At 42.5% G+C, this 17,281-nt stretch overlaps 1 protein-coding gene across 5 annotated transcripts in view; it reads left to right on the top strand.

The window, feature by feature from the left end:
• The window catches only part of COL19A1 (collagen type XIX alpha 1 chain), an 885,342-nt gene that overhangs the window by 588,425 nt on the left and 279,636 nt on the right, over positions 1-17,281 (top strand). For all 5 annotated transcript variants that reach the window (XM_033936698.1, XM_033936699.1, XM_033936697.1 and 2 more), the window contains exon 20: positions 16,078-16,122. In XM_033936698.1, coding sequence (XP_033792589.1) covers positions 16,078-16,122 — 45 coding nt within the window. The remainder of the gene's footprint in view (positions 1-16,077; positions 16,123-17,281) is intronic.

Genomic DNA, 17,281 nt, shown 5'->3' with positions numbered 1-17,281 from the left:
ACCCATAATCAAAGCTGGTTTTAGACGTATCTAAAACCAGCTTAGGCCTTTCCCCTGCCACTAAACGCACAGAGAGAAAAGAGGCATGTTTAGAGGAGGGGAAAGGGCGGGAGGTGGGCCGACCTACACCTAGGCGTGCAGCAGGTATAACCAAAACCTTAGGCAGGTTGCCTAGTCGGCACTTATACGTTTTGACTTAGACGAAGTCAAAACAGGTCTAAGTGCTGAAAAAGGGGCCGCTGAGCTGATGGTGGCTGCTGCGATCAGCTCAGCGGCCCCAGCAACCTGCCTACCCCCTACAGCAATGATCACGGCAGGAGAGGTGCCTCATCTCCCCTACCGTGATGCCATCACTCCTCTACCCAAACCCCCTATCGGCCCCCCCCCCCCACCGACCCACGACCCCCCCGCTGACCCGCCGCCTCGCCCCACCCACAATCCCACCCCCCATACCTGTTAAATGTTAGCCGGATGGACGGGTGCCAAGCCCACCCATCCGGCAGGCCATCCTTAAGCACCTGGGCCAATCAGGGCCTTAGGCTTCCTTCCTGGTGCATCATCACTCTTGAAATCCATTTCTGGTTCAGGTATCTCTCATACATCATTTTCCATAAAGACTGAAGCAAAGAAATCATTCAGTCTCTCCATTGTGGCCTTATCCTCCCTGAGCACCCCCTTTTGCTCCTTCCAATGGTTCCATGGATTCTCTCACAAGCTTTCTGCTTCTGATGTACCTTAAAAAAATTGTTACTATGAGGTTTTATCTCTTTGGAAAGTTTCTATTTAAATCCATTTTATCTTCTCAGTCTTCTCTTTTCAAGGGAGAAGAGGCCCAGTTTCTCTAATCTCCTCCAGCACATTAACCATTTTAGTCGCTCTTCTCTGGACCCTTTCGAGTAGTACTATGTCCTTCTTCATATATGGTGACCAGTGCTGGATGCAGTATTTCAGGTGGGGGCGTACCATGGCCCGGTACAGCGGCATGATAACCTTCTCTGATCTGTTTGTGACCCCTTCTTAATCATTCCTAGCATTCTGTTTGCCCTTTATGCCGCTGCCGCACATTGTGTGGACAGCTTCATTGACTTGTCTACTGGTACTCCCAAGCCTCTTTCCTGGGGAGTCTCTCCGAGTACTGCACTGGACATCCTGTATTTGTATATAAAATTTTTGATACCAACATCCTGCACCTATAATCAAACATTTCCCAAGATGTCTGGACAGAACTTAGACATTCTGAGGTAGACTTTTTTTCAAACCATCTATGTGCCAAAAGGGTATCCAAACTGAATAGATGACCACTGGAGAGATTAAGGTATGACCTCTCCATACAGTGGTCACTAACCCCCTCCCATCCACCTAAAATATGAATAAAGTAGTATGTACCTGTCTATAGAACAGCAGCAGCTGGTATGGGAAAGGTTAGTAGAGCATCACACAGGTGTCTTAGCCTGGTGGATGGGCTAATGAGCCCAAGAGAGGAGGACCCAGTCCAATAATCCCCACTAATCAGTATATTTATGGTGGAAAGTATGAGCCCACCAAAATGTTACTATACTATCATATACTGTCGGTGCCACCTGCAGCTATAGGGGCTATTGGGGTGGTATAGTAGATTTTGGGAGAGTTTTGGAGGGCTCAACATAAATTTTACAGGGGTTATAATGAGATGTACCTGACACCCTTTATGTGAAATTCACAGCAGTGCCCTCTAAGGTGCCCCACTGCTCTATTGGCATGTCTATATGGCCAGTATAATACAATGCTGGTTCCTCCCACATCCAAATGGTCTAGGTTTGGACATTTTCAACTTAGACTTTTTAGTGGTCAAAAATGGGGAATAAAGTTAGGGCATCCTAAGGTTGGACGTCCTGGCGGCCAAGGTGTCCAAGCAGATGATTCTTGAAAAAAAATAGACGTTTCTCCATTTCTGAATTTGGATGTCTTACGTGAAACATCCACGTCGGACTTAAACATCTTTTTCAAAAATGGCCCTCCACCTCTCCTATATTATTTGTTAGGCTTCTAACATTTGTATACAGACACTTCAAATTGCGTTTTTTCCTTGTTTCTAAAGGCTGCTGAGAAGATGACAGGGATAATTTGAGTTCTTTATTCTGCCTTCCTCTTAAACACTCCTGGCTTTCATTCACCATGATTGAAATCTCTCTGTTGGGATTCCCTAAATATCCTGTTTCAATAGTATCCTTCAAGGATACTCCACACCAAACCATCTGCTTCTGTCCAAGTCAAAATTGGGGCCTCCTACTTATAATGTCCCAAAACATGTCCATCTCACAGCCATTTTTGAGTAGGAAATACTTTGGCAATTCCTGTTCAAAAGTACACTAGAACATCAAAAATGGATAGCAATTTTACAAACTGAAATGTCCATATTATGAACGCCAAAATTCCTAGGATAAAGACATCTGTCTGGCAGCAGTTTTAAAGAAATGGCCATACATATCCTTTCAGAGCAGAAGGGCAGCCTAGTCAGTGCAGTGAACTGTAAACCAGGGCATCTACTGTAGGTTAATATCTCCCTACAACTCTTTTATTTAAATGCTGAACCCTCCAGGAAGTACTTACTGTACCTCTCTGTGCACCACCTTAATAGCCTTCAGATATGCTAATGGTATAAATCTTTAGGTACAATAGGTATACACCTGTTTCTGGAGGACTTACAATTTAAGGTGGAAAAGAAAGAGCTGAAATGGGAACTGAACCCGCATCCTCCTCAAATCTATTTTGTTTTGTTTTTGCTTCAGAATGCTCATAATACCTGATTCTTGTCTTACAGCCTGGTATTCCGTTTTGGTTTCACTTTCAGCAGAGAGGGAGAAGAACAGTAACTTCTGGGAGATTCATGATGGCTTCATGCCAAAATCCCTCCAGTGGTTAGCTGCTCAATCAGGACACCTTTTGGCATCCTAGATATGTTTGAAACAGGTCTAAATAAAAACATCCCTTTTCTTTTTAGACTTGGAAATTTCTCCCCATTCAGTTATTGCTGCTGAATGTCCTAATTTTGGGCTATCCCTAGTCTCACCCAAAAAGACACCCCCATCATGTCCCCTTGCTCGTTGAATGAACCGCAGAGTAGAATGTCCAAATTCTGCAGTTCCACATTTGCAATTTGGCAGATGAACGTTTTGTTGTTATTGTTGCCATTTTGAGATGTCTGTGTGTTTTGAAACTGAGCCCCCTAGTGTGGAATATAAATAATAGACTGTGATGTATGAGTGCAGGCTATATTTTCAGCATCAAAATCCTAAAACATCTATTGCCTTTCACTTAGAAGTAGACAGGTCATTTTTTTAGCAGCCCTATGGAAATGAAACTAGAGTTGGGAGAACTGCAATGTAGTATATTTTATTTCTGCCAACTGATGTTTTCATGACTTTAGATCATTTAAGCCAGTGAAGTTAAGCAAAATCTCAGAACAGTCTCAGAAATAGCAGCAAACATATATTTGATTGGAATAAATTGTTAAAAACATAGAAAGCGCTCTTTGTTACTATTCTGGGTTCCAGGTCAGTAGGTTGAATTTAATAAGTAGAGCTGAGCACTAATTATTATTCAGGATATGCTATTAATGAAAAAAAAAATGTCATATGCATTGTCAAAGCATGTGACCTAATGTCACAAAACTGTCAGGCTACTAAAATATTAAATGGAATAGTGATAAAATTGTAAATGATTTTCAGCTTGTACCTGTTGTGGCAAAAGGGAGCTTTGTGGCAAAGGTCAGAATTTGTCATTTAATGAGACTAGATAGACAACTTTCAGATTGATGTTTCATTTCCAGGCTGCAAATGTTTTTTTAATGTTTCAATTACAGAAACTTGAGGTGAGCTAAATGAATCACTATTTCAATATTGCTGTAGGCAGCATAGCACATTTTTTCCAAAAATTTTAATTTTCCAAGACTCCTGTTTATGTGATAAATACCCTATCATGTAGTAAATGCCAGAGTCTGTCGGTTTTGATATCATAAAAAGATACTGATGTCATAATGTATTTTCTCAGCCAATCAGTTTTGAAGGCAGGCAAACTTCACTGCCAGTTGTTTCTCTTTGAGTTGCTGAAAGGAGTTTCCTGCACAATTACAAACATATACACATGGGAACAGAGACTGGGGACTGCTGAAATGTAAGTGGAGAACTGAGTCTAAGAGAAGAAAGGGAATGGGATTTGATATACTGTTTTTCTCTTTGGTTACAATCAAAGAGTAGACAAACATGATTTAATGTGACAGAGTCAGCATGGGTTCAGCCAAGGGAGGTCTTGCCTCACCAATTTGCTTGACTTCTTTGAAGGTGTGAATAAACATGTTGCAACAGTCAAGCACTTAGTATAAACCAGTGTTTATTTCCTAACTTTGGGCAGATCACACTGTGCTCATAAACTGAAGCAGAATTCCAGTAGTTTACTATAACAGGTATCAGAAAATAAACAGTATTTCAAGCACAACACTAAGCCAAAAGTCCATAAACAAATGGACACAGCAGCTCAGGCCTTCTAAAAGCAAGAGCAGCAGTCAGGAATCCAAAAATTTTAAAAAAAAGCAGTTCAAGCAATTTCCAAAAATCAGAGAAAATGAACAGCCAGCAATTCACAGCTTCCAACTACAGGCCTACTTCACTCTCAGTCCTGCAGTCAAATAAAAGAAAACTAGTCAGCACTTTCTTCAGGCTACTTTTGTCCTTGTCCTCCTGGGGCTCTTTCTTTCTGCTTTTTGCCCTGCCCTTTTTATTCCTACTTACTTCCTGTTCCTTCAGATATTCTTGCCTGAACTTGCCCACTAGAGGGAGAGGGAGAGCTTTATGCCTGGTTTTCTGACCATTCACACAAAAATAGGGGAAATAATTCTTGAAAAAGGGAGAAAAATTCAAATGACAAAACAGCTAAAGAATGCTCCCTTGTACAAAAGCAGACATATTCACAAATGCTTCTCACTATATCAATTGTTTGTATAATGTAGAGTAGTGAAAGTATATATGCTCAGAGACCTAGAGGTCAAAGGAGACAAGCCCCAAATGTGACCTCACCACCCAATCATTGCATATTTCTTCATGGTACTCAATGTGAATAGTCTCTTTAAATTGCACAGCAAAAATGATTTAAAACAACACACTTATTTGCTTTAGGCTACCGATGGCCACATTTTGATCCTGCTTCAGGGATAATGATAGTAACTCAGTGTCAAATTTTTTTTATGAACTCAGGACTCTATGAGCTACAACAAAAAAATATAAAATGGTATTACTTATCCTTAAACAGACTCAAAAACTCTTACATATCCTTCAGGTTAAATTGGAGGGTATCTGTAGCATAGAACAACTTACAAAAAATATTTCAATAGGGATTTCAAAAGCTGAGCTTCCAACTTGCATGCAACCAGTGAAAAATGCCACTGGTCACATATTATTAAAGGGCAAGACACATTTTCAAGTAAAAACCACGTGAAGGCGTAAATCCTGTCAATCCAATTGGGATGACAGTTGAATGAAAGGCATCTGAATGCTCGGCAGCACTACCCTCCTAGTAGACCACAAAATAATGCTACTATACCTAGACGCAATGGGGCTCTTGGGAAAAGTAAAGAAATGGTTCCAGGAATTCCTAACAAACAGATCATACCGAGTGGCCAGCAACGGGAATTACTCTAACCCATGGAAAAACCCCTCAGGGGTTCCCCAGGGCTCCCCTCTATCACCCACACTATTCAACATCTACATCTCATCCTTAGGTCACCTATTGCAAAAACTAAACTTAAACTATTATATATATGCAGATGATATATCCATCTTAATCCCCTTAAATGACATAACAAATGAAGTCATAGATCACCTTTTTCACACAATGACCAAAATCGAAAAATGGACAATCGGCTACAAACTCAAACTAAACACAGAAAAGACAAAAGTCTTCCTGGCAAACCCCAAAGACAAAATCACCAGATAGTGGCGTACCTAGTGTATGTGGCACCCGGGGCCCATCATTTTTTGACACACACACCCCCCCCCCATGTAAAAAAATATTTTTTGTAATGACCATGAAACGGAATAAATGGTCAGAATAGAAACAGGCAGTGAAAATTTTCTTATATTCCAAACATAACATAACATAAATTATGTCTGAATTGTGATGACATCAGAAGTACATATGGAGTAGTTGCAGGTGATGCTTGGGACAGTTCTGATTGTGTTAGTTCGGTTTTATGTGTTTTTTGAATAGAAGGGTTTTTATTTCTTTTTGAAGGTTTTGCAGTCTGTGGTCGATGTCAATTGGTTGTAGAGTTGGGGGTCGAGTGTTGCAGCTCGAATGGCTAGGAGGTTGTCGAACAGTTTTTTTCTTTTGACGTTTTTGGTTGGAGGGTGTGTGAATGGTGCGTGAGTTCTCCTATGTCTGTTTGAAGTGGATTGAATTATTTAGCTGAAGAAATTAGTTACCCCCTCATCCCACACACATTAATTCTCTTCCATTTTTGTTCCCATTATAAAAAACACTGATAAGTTCCCAGAAAAAAAATACATTAAAATAAGAAGTGAAAACAAAGGCCCCTACAGATGAGAACATAACATAAGAATAGCCTAACTGGGTCAGACCAATGGTCCATCATGCCCAGTAGCCCATTCTCATGGTAGCCAATCCAGGACACTAATACCTGGTCAAAACCCAAAGAGTAGCAACATTCCATGCTACCGATCCAGGGCAAGCAGACACTTCCCCCATGTCTTAATAACAGATTATGGACTTTTCCTCCAGGAATTTGTCCAAATCTTTCTTAAAACCAGCTACACTATCTGCTTTTACCATAACTTCTGGCCACTTCATTTTTAAGTTTAGATCTTTCCTTTCAAACAGAGACCTTGCTAGATGTCAAATACAGCACAAGGTAACTTCACATGGACTTAGCTGTGCAGGAAATGTGAATCTCCTCATACACCCACCATATAGTGCAAAAATGTGCAAAGGTCTGTTTTTTTCTTTCGATCACTACATAGCCTAATGCCACACAAGCAGCGCTGTTACAAACATATTCTGTAGGTCAATGCTAAGGATAACAAAGTTTCCTTCCTTGGACCAGAAGGAGATACTGATAAACCACTGGAAGAGATCCCAAAACAATACCCAAAGACCCACTCAGTGTGTGAACCAGTTGAGTGGAGTGGACTAACTGGGGGGTGGAAATGGGTCCGGAGTTTGCTCAGCAGAATTTTCCAGACCACCTCTTCCTCTCAACACATTGACACGCTGCCACCACCACCACTAGGAACACCTCACTGGGTAGGCCAGCTATGCTATAAACTTTATAAAACACATTATTATATTTTCTTATAAAGCACATATTTTAACTGAACTCTCTGACATCTTCAGCCTTTCCATTCACAAAAATAGAAGGACGAAAAGTTCCCATTTCCTGCTGTCTCATGTCCCCGGCCTATACAATATATTTTTTCTGCAGACCCTTCAAAAGTCTGACCAAATCCTCTTTTCACTTGCATTATAAAGTACTGAGGATGCAATCTCTACCCAATCCCAGGTCCTAAAGTCTAAGACAGTAGCGCAAACTAATGCTGCCAGATTCAGGAAAAAAAATTTTGATTCGATTCAGCCTATTGAATTGGTTTTTCAATTCGATTTTCCTCCCAGTTGGGTGATTTTTTTCAAAACTCCTGGTGGGTTTTATAGCTTTTTCACGCCTTTTGGCTTCTCCTAACCACACTGGCGCTATGGTGTAAATAAAATAAAGAAACAAAAAGGACTTTTCCTCTCTGTTAAATCCTAGCTCACGTTTGCAGTCCAACACCAGCTCTGGCAGGATACACATTTCAAATCTGACATATTATAATCACAAAACAGAAAATAAAATTAATTTTTCTACCTTTTGTTGTCTGGTTATATTTCAAATCTTGTTGGTCCAAGGCTCTGGTTTTCTTCTGATAACTTGCTTGCCAGGGTCTCCTTCTTTCTTCTTTCTGCATGCTAACCATCCATCTGCCAACTCTGTCCTTCCTTTCTATTTCCCTTCCCTCCCCAGGAAGTCTGGTATCTTTCCTTTTTTTCATCTCCCTCCACAGATCCACCTTTTCTTAACTACCCTTTCATCCAGCATCTCTCCTTCCTTCCCCACCACCCCAGAGTCCACCATCTCTCCCTTTCTTTTCCCAATTACCCTCCTAACCAGTATCTCTATCACTCCTCCACACCATCCCTTGTGTCCAATTTCCCTCCCTTTCTGTTCCTTCCCTCCCTAAATCCCATGGTCCATCATCTCTCTCCCTCTCCTCTATTTTCAGACCCATTATTTCTTCCTCCCCCCCCAAAGTTTGGCATATGCACGTCTCTTTGAACACCCCCTTCCCTCCGTGTACTTCTAAACCAGGGTCCCCCCCAAAGGCCTGTCCCCCCTTAAAGGCCTGCACCCCCCTTGAAGGCCTGTCCCACCCCCTTGTAGGCCTGTCCCCCCCCTTGAAGGCCTGCCTGCCTGTCTCCCCCTTATAGGCCTGTCCCCCCTTGTAGGTCTGCCTGCCTGTCCCCCCCCCTTGAAGGCCTGTCCCCCCCCTTGAAGGCCTGCACCCCCTTGAAGGTCTGCACCCCCCCGAAGGCCTGCACCCCCCCTGAAGGCCTGCACCCCTTTTGAAGGCCTGTTCCACCCCCTTGTAGGCCTGTCCCCCCCTTGAAGGCCTGCACCCCCTTGAAGGTCTGCACCTCCTGAAGTCCTGCACCCCCCCCCGAAGGCCTGCACCCCCCTTGAAGGCCTGCACCCCCCCCGAGAGCCTGTCCCCCCCCTTGAAGGCCTGTCCCACCCCCTTTTAGGCTTGTCCCACCCCCTTGTAGACCTGTCCCCCCATTGAAGGCCTGCCTGCCCCCCCCTTGAAGGCCTGTCCCTCCCCCTTGAAGGTCTGCACACCCCCCCGAAGGCCTGTCCCCCCTTGAAGGCCTGCCTCCCCCCTTGAAGGCCTGCCTGTCCCCCCCCTTGAAGGCCTGCCTGCCTGCCTGTCACCCCCCTCCCCCTTGAAAGCCTGCCTGCCTGCCCGCCCGCCCCACCTCGAAGGACCGCTCGCCCCCTGGCCTCCCTGCACCACCTATGAAGCAGCACTAACTATGTTCCCGGCCTTGCCGTTCAGTCCCCCCCCACCACCCCCGAAGGACCGTTCGCCCCACTGACCTTCCTGCACCACCTATGAAGCAGCCGCAGCAGGATCGCGATGCGATCCCTGCGCTGCTTAGGCGCTGCTTCCTGCGCCGTGGTCCCGCCCCTCCTCTGACATCAGAGGAGGGGCGGGACCGCGGCACAGGAAGCAGCGCCCAAGCAGTTCAGGGATCGCTGACACTGCGGGCTGCTTCACAGGTGGTGCAGGAAGGTCAGTGGGGCGAGCGGTCCTTCGGGGGTGGGGGGGACTGAACGGCAAGGCCGGGAGCACCCCCTCAGGGCTGGCACCCAGGGCGGACCGCCCCTCCCGCCCCCCCTCTTGGTACGCCACTGTCACCAGAACATCGTTACAACTAAACGGCCATGAATACCCAATCTTCAAAACCATAAAAATACTGGGAATCACACTAGACACTCATCTAACCATGGTTGATCACACGAACTTAGTGGTGAAGGAATGCTTTTGCACACTGTGGAAACTAAGGACCATTAGAAAATACTTTGACACTACATCCTTTAGATTGCTGGTACAGTCTATGATCCTATCAATACTTGACTACTGCAATATTGTATATCTAGGAATCCCAAAGAAAACAGTAAAAAAACTGAGGATAGTGCAAAATACTGCAGTCCGCTTGATCTTTGGATTGAGGAAAAACGATCACATTAGCTCCTACTACAAAAGGTTGCACTGGTTGCCAATGGAGGCGCAAATACTGTTCAAGTTTGCCTGTATTTTTTACAAGCAAACCTGGGGACAAGCACCTTTTTACCTATTACCTCATTTCACACTGCACAATCCTACACGACCAACCAGAAGCCGAAACATATTTACATACCCAAAGATCACAGGCTGCAGATACAAATCCTTCTTGGACAGGTCCTTCATGTTCCAAGAAAAAAAACAGCAGTCCTGGCTGGGTGCCTATATCAATGGAGCCAGGCTGACCTACGGTGCATTCCGAAAATCAATCAAAACTGCACTCTTTGACAAATTCTTCTCCTAAACAGAAAAGATGTGATAGTAGTAAAGGCTGCAACATAAGCAATATCAGCAACTCATTTCTTAGTATTGCAACGGAAAGTGAAACGACACAAAAATCCATACGATAAAGGAGATTATCGCTGAAAAATAGCTGGAAAGCGATGACCACTAATGCTCGCAGTCTAAGCAATAAAGTTCATGATCTGCAAGCCCTGATGTTAGAGGCAGATCTAGATATTGTTGCTATCACAGAGACATGGTTCAGTGAATCACATGGATGGGATGCAAACATACCGGGATATAATCTTTTTAGGAAGGACAGAGATGGTCATAAAGGTGGAGGAGTAGCTCTCTATGTAAAGATCAATATCCAAGCGACTGAAATGCAAGGGACCTGGGGAGAGGAAGAAGCAATATGGATTGCTCTGAAAAGAGAAGATGGAACTTCTATCTATGTGGGTGTAGTCTACAGACCTCCGACTCAATCGCAGCAAATTGATAAGGATCTGATTGTGGATATCCAAAAGTTTGGAAGGAAAGAGGAGGTTCTGCTGTTGGGAGATTTCAACCTGCCGGATGCGGACTGGAATGTTCCGTCTGCGGAATCGGAAAGAAGTAGGGAGATTGTGGATGCCTTTCAAGAGGCTCTGCTCAGACAAATGGTGACGGAACCCACAAGGGAAAAAGCGATATTGGATCTGGTCCTCACAAATGGAGAGAGTATCTCTAATGTTCGAATGGGTGCTCACCTGGGAAGTAGCGATCATCAAACGGTTTGGTTTGATATAACGGCTAAAGTGGAGAGCGGCCGCACGATACTTAAAGTCCTAGATTTCAAACGTACGGACTTTAATGCAATGGGAAAGTACCTGAAGAAAGAGCTGTTAGGATGGGAGGACATAAGAGAAGTGGAAAGACAGTGGTCTAAGCTGAAAGGAGCGATAAAAATGGCTACGGACCTTTATGTGAAGAAAATCAATAAAAACAAGAGATAAAGGAAGCCGATATGGTTCTCCAACCTAGTGGCTGAGAAAATAAAGGCGAAAGAGTTGGCGTTCATGAAATATAAAAAAACCCAAGAAGAGGAGAGCAGAAAGGACTACAGGGTGAAACTAAAAGAAGCCAAGAGAGAGATACGTTTGACGAAGGCACAAGCGGATAAACAAATGGCTAAAAATGTAAAAAAGGGAGATAAAAATTTTTTCAGATATATTAGTGAAAGGAGGAAGATAAAAAATGGAATTGCTAGGCTAAAAGATGCTGGGAACAAATATATGGTGAGTGATGAGGAGAAAGCAAATGTGCTAAACAAATACTTCTGTTCTGTGTTCACAGAAGAAAATCCTGGAGAAGGACCGAGATTGTCTGGCAAAGTTACACGAGAAAATGGAGTAGATTCTGCGCCGTTCACGGAGGAGGGTGTTTATGAGCAACTTGAAAAACTGAAGGTGGACAAACGATGGGGCCAGACGGGATCCATCCCAGGATACTAAGGGAGCTCAGAGAGGTTCTGGCGAGTCCTATTAAAGACTTGTTCAACAAATCTCTGGAGACGGGAGTGATTCCTGGGGATTGGAGGAGAGCGGATGTGGTCCCTATTCATAAAAGTGGTCACAGGGATGAAGCAGGAAACTACAGGCCGGTGAGCCTCACTTCAGTTGTTGGAAAAATAATGGAAGTGTTGCTGAAGGAAAAGATAGTGTACTTCCTTGAATCTAATGGGTTACAGGATCCGAGGCAACATGGCTTTACAAAAGGTAAATCGTGCCAAACGAACCTGATTGAATTTTTTGCTAGATGTAATTTACTAGGATTTCAGCAAAGCCTTTGATACAGTTCCTCATAGGAGGCTGTTGAACAAACTTGAAGGGCTGAAGTTAGGACCCAAAGTGGTGAACTGGGTCAGAAACTGGCTGTCGGACAGACGCCAGAGGGTGGTGGTTAATGGAAGTCACTCGAAGGAAGGAAAGGTGACTAGTGGAGTCCCTCATGGTTCGGTGCTGGGGCCAATCCTGTTCAATATGTATGTGAGTGACATTGCTGAAGGGTTAGAAGGAAAAGTGTGCCTTTTTGCAGATGATACCAAGATTTGTAACAAAGTAGACACCGAAGAGGGAGTGGAAAATATGAAAAAGGATCTGCAAAAGTTAGAGGAATGGTCTAATGCCTGGCAACTAAAATTCAATGCAAAGAAATGCAAAGTAATGAATTTGGGGATTAATAATCGGAAGGAACCGTATATGCTGGGAGGAGAGAAGCTGATATGCACGGACGGGGAGAGGGACCTTGGGGTGATAGTGTCCGAAGATCTAAAGGCAAAAAAACAGTGTGACAAGGCAGTGGCTGTTGCCAGAAGGATGCTGGGCTGTATAAAGAGATGCGTAGTCAATAGAAGGAAGAAGGTGTTGATGCCCCTGTACAGGTCATTGGTGAGGCCCCACTTGGAGTATTGTGTTCAGTTTTGGAGACCGTATCTGGCGAAAGACGTAAGAAGACTTGAGGCGGTCCAGAGAAGGGCGACGAAAATGATAGGAGGCTTGCGCCAGTAGACGTATGAGGAGAGACTGGAAGCCCTGAATATGTATACCCTAGAGGAAAGGAGAGACAGGGGAGATATGATTCAGACATTCAAATACTTGAAGGGTATTAACGTAGAACAAAATCTTTTCCAGAGAAAGGAAAATGGTAAAACCAGAGGACATAATTTGAGGTTGAGCGGTGGTAGATTCAGGGGCAATGTTAGGAAATTCTACTTTACGGAGAGGGTAGTGGATGCCTGGAATGCGCTCCCGAGAGAGGTGGTGGAGAGTAAAACTGTGACTGAGTTCAAAGAAGCGTGGGATGAACACAGAAGATTTAGAATCAGAAAATAATATTAAATATTGAACTAGGCCAGTTACTGGGCAGACTTGCACGGTCTGTGTCTGTGTATGGCTGTTTGGTGGAGGATGGGCAGGGGAGGGCTTCAATGGCTGGGAGGGTGTAGATGGGCTGGAGTAAGTCTTAACAGAGATTTTGGAAGTTGGAACCCAAGCACAGTACCGGGTAAAGCTTTGGATTCTTGCCCAGAAATAGCTAAGAAGAAAAATTAAAATTAAAAATAAAATAAAATAAAATAAAATTTAAATTGAATCAGGTTGGGCAGACTGGATGGACCATTCGGGTCTTTATCTGCCGTCATCTACTATGTTACTATGTTACAATGGTATTTTTCCCTCTACCAATCTCGGTGTAATATGCTGTCCTTTTAGCCTTTCATCTATCTCTTATATAATAAGTTGTATCGTCTCTTCTTGCATCCTGTAATTCGCTGATTGTCCAGACTTCTTCAGTTGTGAACTGCCTAGAAGTCTTTTCGACTGTGGCGGTATAGAAGAATAAAGTTATTATTATTATTATAAAAAGGCAACTAGCTTAACTTGTACAAACACTGGAAAAATCCAAGGAAAGTGCTACAAAGAAACCTTATACCAAAAAAGCTTGCCATTCGATCTCACTGTTAAAACCCTATGGATGCAGTGTCTTCAACTTATAAGTCCAACACTGCTCTCTGTTCCATAAAAATTCTGCCATATTACCACCTCTTGTCAAATAGGGAACTTCCTCTGGCGTATGTTGGTACTCGATCCAATGTTATACCAAAGGAGCTTCTAATACTTGAATTTTAATTCTGTTCAAGTGTTTATCAATATGTGTCTATTGAAAATCAGGGGTGGGAAATTTCATGGCAACACCAGGAGATATTTCTTCACCAAAAGGGTGGTAGATCGCTGGAATAATCTTCCACTACAGGTAATTGAGGCCGGCAGCGTGCCAGATTTTAAGAAAAAAATGGGATCAGCATGTGGGATCTCTTCACGGAGGAAGTTAAGGGGTGGGTCATTAGTGTGGGCAGACTAGATGTGCCATGGCCCTTTTCTGCCGTCATTTTCTATGTTTTTTTTCTATGTTTCTATGCTCCTAGTGGTAAGACCTAAGTATAATTTTAAACAAGGACATTGAATAACTTACACCACACTACTGGTATTGCAATTAGAAAGTCCCTTATCACACGACCTGAGCGCCCACTTAGGCATTTGTATAGTGTACACTATACTGACCCATTTTACAGTGTCTGTAGGGGGAATGACCCTCACCACTCCTTTCCAAAGGTGCAGGTAACACGGCAGATGAAAATTGAGATCTCATAAGTTTTTGTCTAAGATTTGGACCTCTAGAGTAAGCAAAGCGGAGTAACTCCTGAAACACTGAGTGATATTGCAGTATTGGCCAATGAGACTTAATAATCCATTTTATTTGGAATGCATGATTGGAATAAGGCACTTTGATATAAAAATCAAGTTATGCTAGAATCTAACTTTACTCCTTTAGATCCAAATATTCCCAATAAACATAGCAGTTTCTTTAATCATCTGTAATCTGTAATTCCAAATTAAACTAGCTGTAAGACTATAACTACTTTCTTACTTAGGACAGGCACTGGGAAATAAATCTTTGCTAATCTTGCACATAGTTAGGAAACTTCAGCAAGAGTTAGCAGTCTGAAAGGCAAGAGACAGTTTGAAATGTCTATTCTTTCTAGTATCAGAACTAGACAGAAAGGGACAGTGTTTTTTATTATTATTTCTTAGTTTTTGGTCTAGATTAGAAACAGAGCAGTACATCACAATATTGATACACAGTCAACATAAATTAAATAACCAATTAAAGTCTAGAGAATAGATAGGTAGATAAACCTAAAGCCAGACAATTGAGATATTAAGAATAAAAAATCAGAAAGCACTTAAGAGTATTGCGGTTCAGATCCTTGAAAGAGAGCACATGGATGGGAATGTTACAAGCAAGCTGTGTATCACTATGCAGAGACCAGCCTACGTCATGAAATACGAGGGTGATTTGAAACGTTTGGTAAAACAGCAAGTTAAATAATGTAGTCTCCATAGAGGGCTATATAAAAGCACAGCGTGGTTTTTAGTGCTGGCCATGGTGGTAACAGCTCCTAATTAAGGGGATCAATAAGTACAAGGGGGCACTCAGAGAAATTGAAAGGGGAGAGGTTTAGAACAAACGCCAGGAAGTTCTTTTTCACACAGAGGGTGGTGGATACATGGAACGCGCTACCAGAGGATGTGATAAACAGGAGCATGCTACAGGGGTTCAAAGAAGCTTTGGATAGATACTTGGAAGACAAAGGGATTGAGGGGTACAGATAAGAGTAGAGGTAGATTATAGGGATGGGATTAGAGGTAAATTACAAAATTAATCAGGGACCACTGTTCAGGCACTAGGCCTGATGGGCTGCCGCGGGAGCGGACCGCTGGGCAAGATGGACCTCTGGTCTGACTCAGCGGGGGCAACTTCTTATGTTCTTAATCTCATAGGTATTCTATGAGCATCAGAGCTGTTACTGCCGCAGCCAGTGCTTAAAACCATGCTATGCTTTTGTAAAAGGGGGTGTTAGTCTAGTGAGTTTCCAGTTTTTTCTTAAACTAATTTTCCTATTGTACAAAAAAAAAAAACCTGGAAACTCACTGGACTCAGTATATAGCCCTCGATGAAGACTACATTGTTTACTTTTTTTTTTTTTTAAATCAAACTTTTCAAACCACCCTCGTATAACATGTTAAGTCAATTAAAACATGTTAAAAAGTTTTTATTGAACTATCCAAAAATTAAAATGACTGAAACAGGAGCCAGTATTTTTTTTTTCTGTATACATCTCTATAAGACAAGTTGCTCTTGATATCTGCAAAGAAAAAGTATTAAATGAATAAATTGCAATGCACACCAAGGTAGGAAAGGAACGAAAAGATGAACAGTTTTACTGAAAACCAGACACTTCTGTTTGCACTTATAAATAATGAAAAGCAAACACACTATAAAAAAATAAGGTATTGCTTATGAATATTGTAATTGATTTTCTCACTAGGGTCAAAAAGGAGAAATTGGCGCAGATGGTACAAAAGGAGAAAAGGTAAATGCTAATTCCTAAAAGTAATGTTTGCCAGCAATCTAGATAATTGCAGTTTAATTCCATTTCTGTCTTCTTGATCGAGAACAAAGGATGAGTATTAAATGTGGTTGCCTTTTTAATCCACTTAAATAGGTATTTTAAAGGAACATCCAAAGAAGGAGTTAAGTACTTTAATGAACAGATCGTTTGTAGCATTCTTTATATCAATGTGGAACACCTTAGAAAGATTTGCTGACAGTCCTTGAAGGTCACTAATAGCTTGGGTTTAAAAGATACCCCTAATGAATATTCATGAGATAGATTTGCATGGATACTACCTAAAGGCATGAAAGTCTATTGCATGCATATTTAGAACAGAAAGATAGCCATACTATGTCAGACTAATAGTCCGTCTATCCCAGTATCCTGCTTCCAACAGTAGCTAATCCAGGTCAAAAGTACCTGGCAGTAACCCAAATAGTTATTGATTCCAGGAATAATGAGTGGTTTAATAGAAATAGCCTGTAAACCCAACCTGTTTGTGGCCCTCAAAGACGCAAATGAGGAAATTCTATAAACGGCACCTACCGATAGGTGTCGTTATTGGAGGCAGCTAACCATCTAGGTCACAATATTAATTGAATAATAAGCCCAATCAACTGTTAACAAATTTGTAAAAGGTCACCTAGGAAATTATAGGTTCCATAACAGAAAACATATGCATGTGGAGATAGGCGTGGGCGAGATTTTGTAGTTAGGCGCCCTCTTACAGTATTGTTCCCCATAGGCACAGCTAGGCATATACTGTATATTGAAACCTACATCTTAAACATCCTGAAAACTGGCCTATTTTTTAGTCAGCTCCAGATAGGCGTCATTAGGCATGATTCACTATAGTGCTGTATGTATCTTCTATTCTGTCTAGTAATATGAAAATTAGTATCTTTGTAATACTATATTCACATTTATAGATCTGATGGAGGGTCTAGGGGTACTGTACTAAAAGGATGATCAAATCTATTATACTGTATAAATATGCCAAGAGAACCTTCTTCTCTGTTTCCACACAGCAGCTCCCTTCCCCATAGGGACTATTATCTTCTAGCATAGTGGTTCCCAACCCTGTCCTAGAGGACCACCAGGCCTATCGGGTTTTCAGGCTATCCCTAATGAATATGCA

Source organism: Geotrypetes seraphini, chromosome 3 (assembly GCF_902459505.1).
Source record: "Geotrypetes seraphini chromosome 3, aGeoSer1.1, whole genome shotgun sequence".
Taxonomy (NCBI): Eukaryota; Metazoa; Chordata; class Amphibia; order Gymnophiona; family Dermophiidae; genus Geotrypetes; species Geotrypetes seraphini.
Note: the sequence above shows the minus strand (reverse complement) of the source record. Positions and strands in the feature narration are given on the sequence as shown.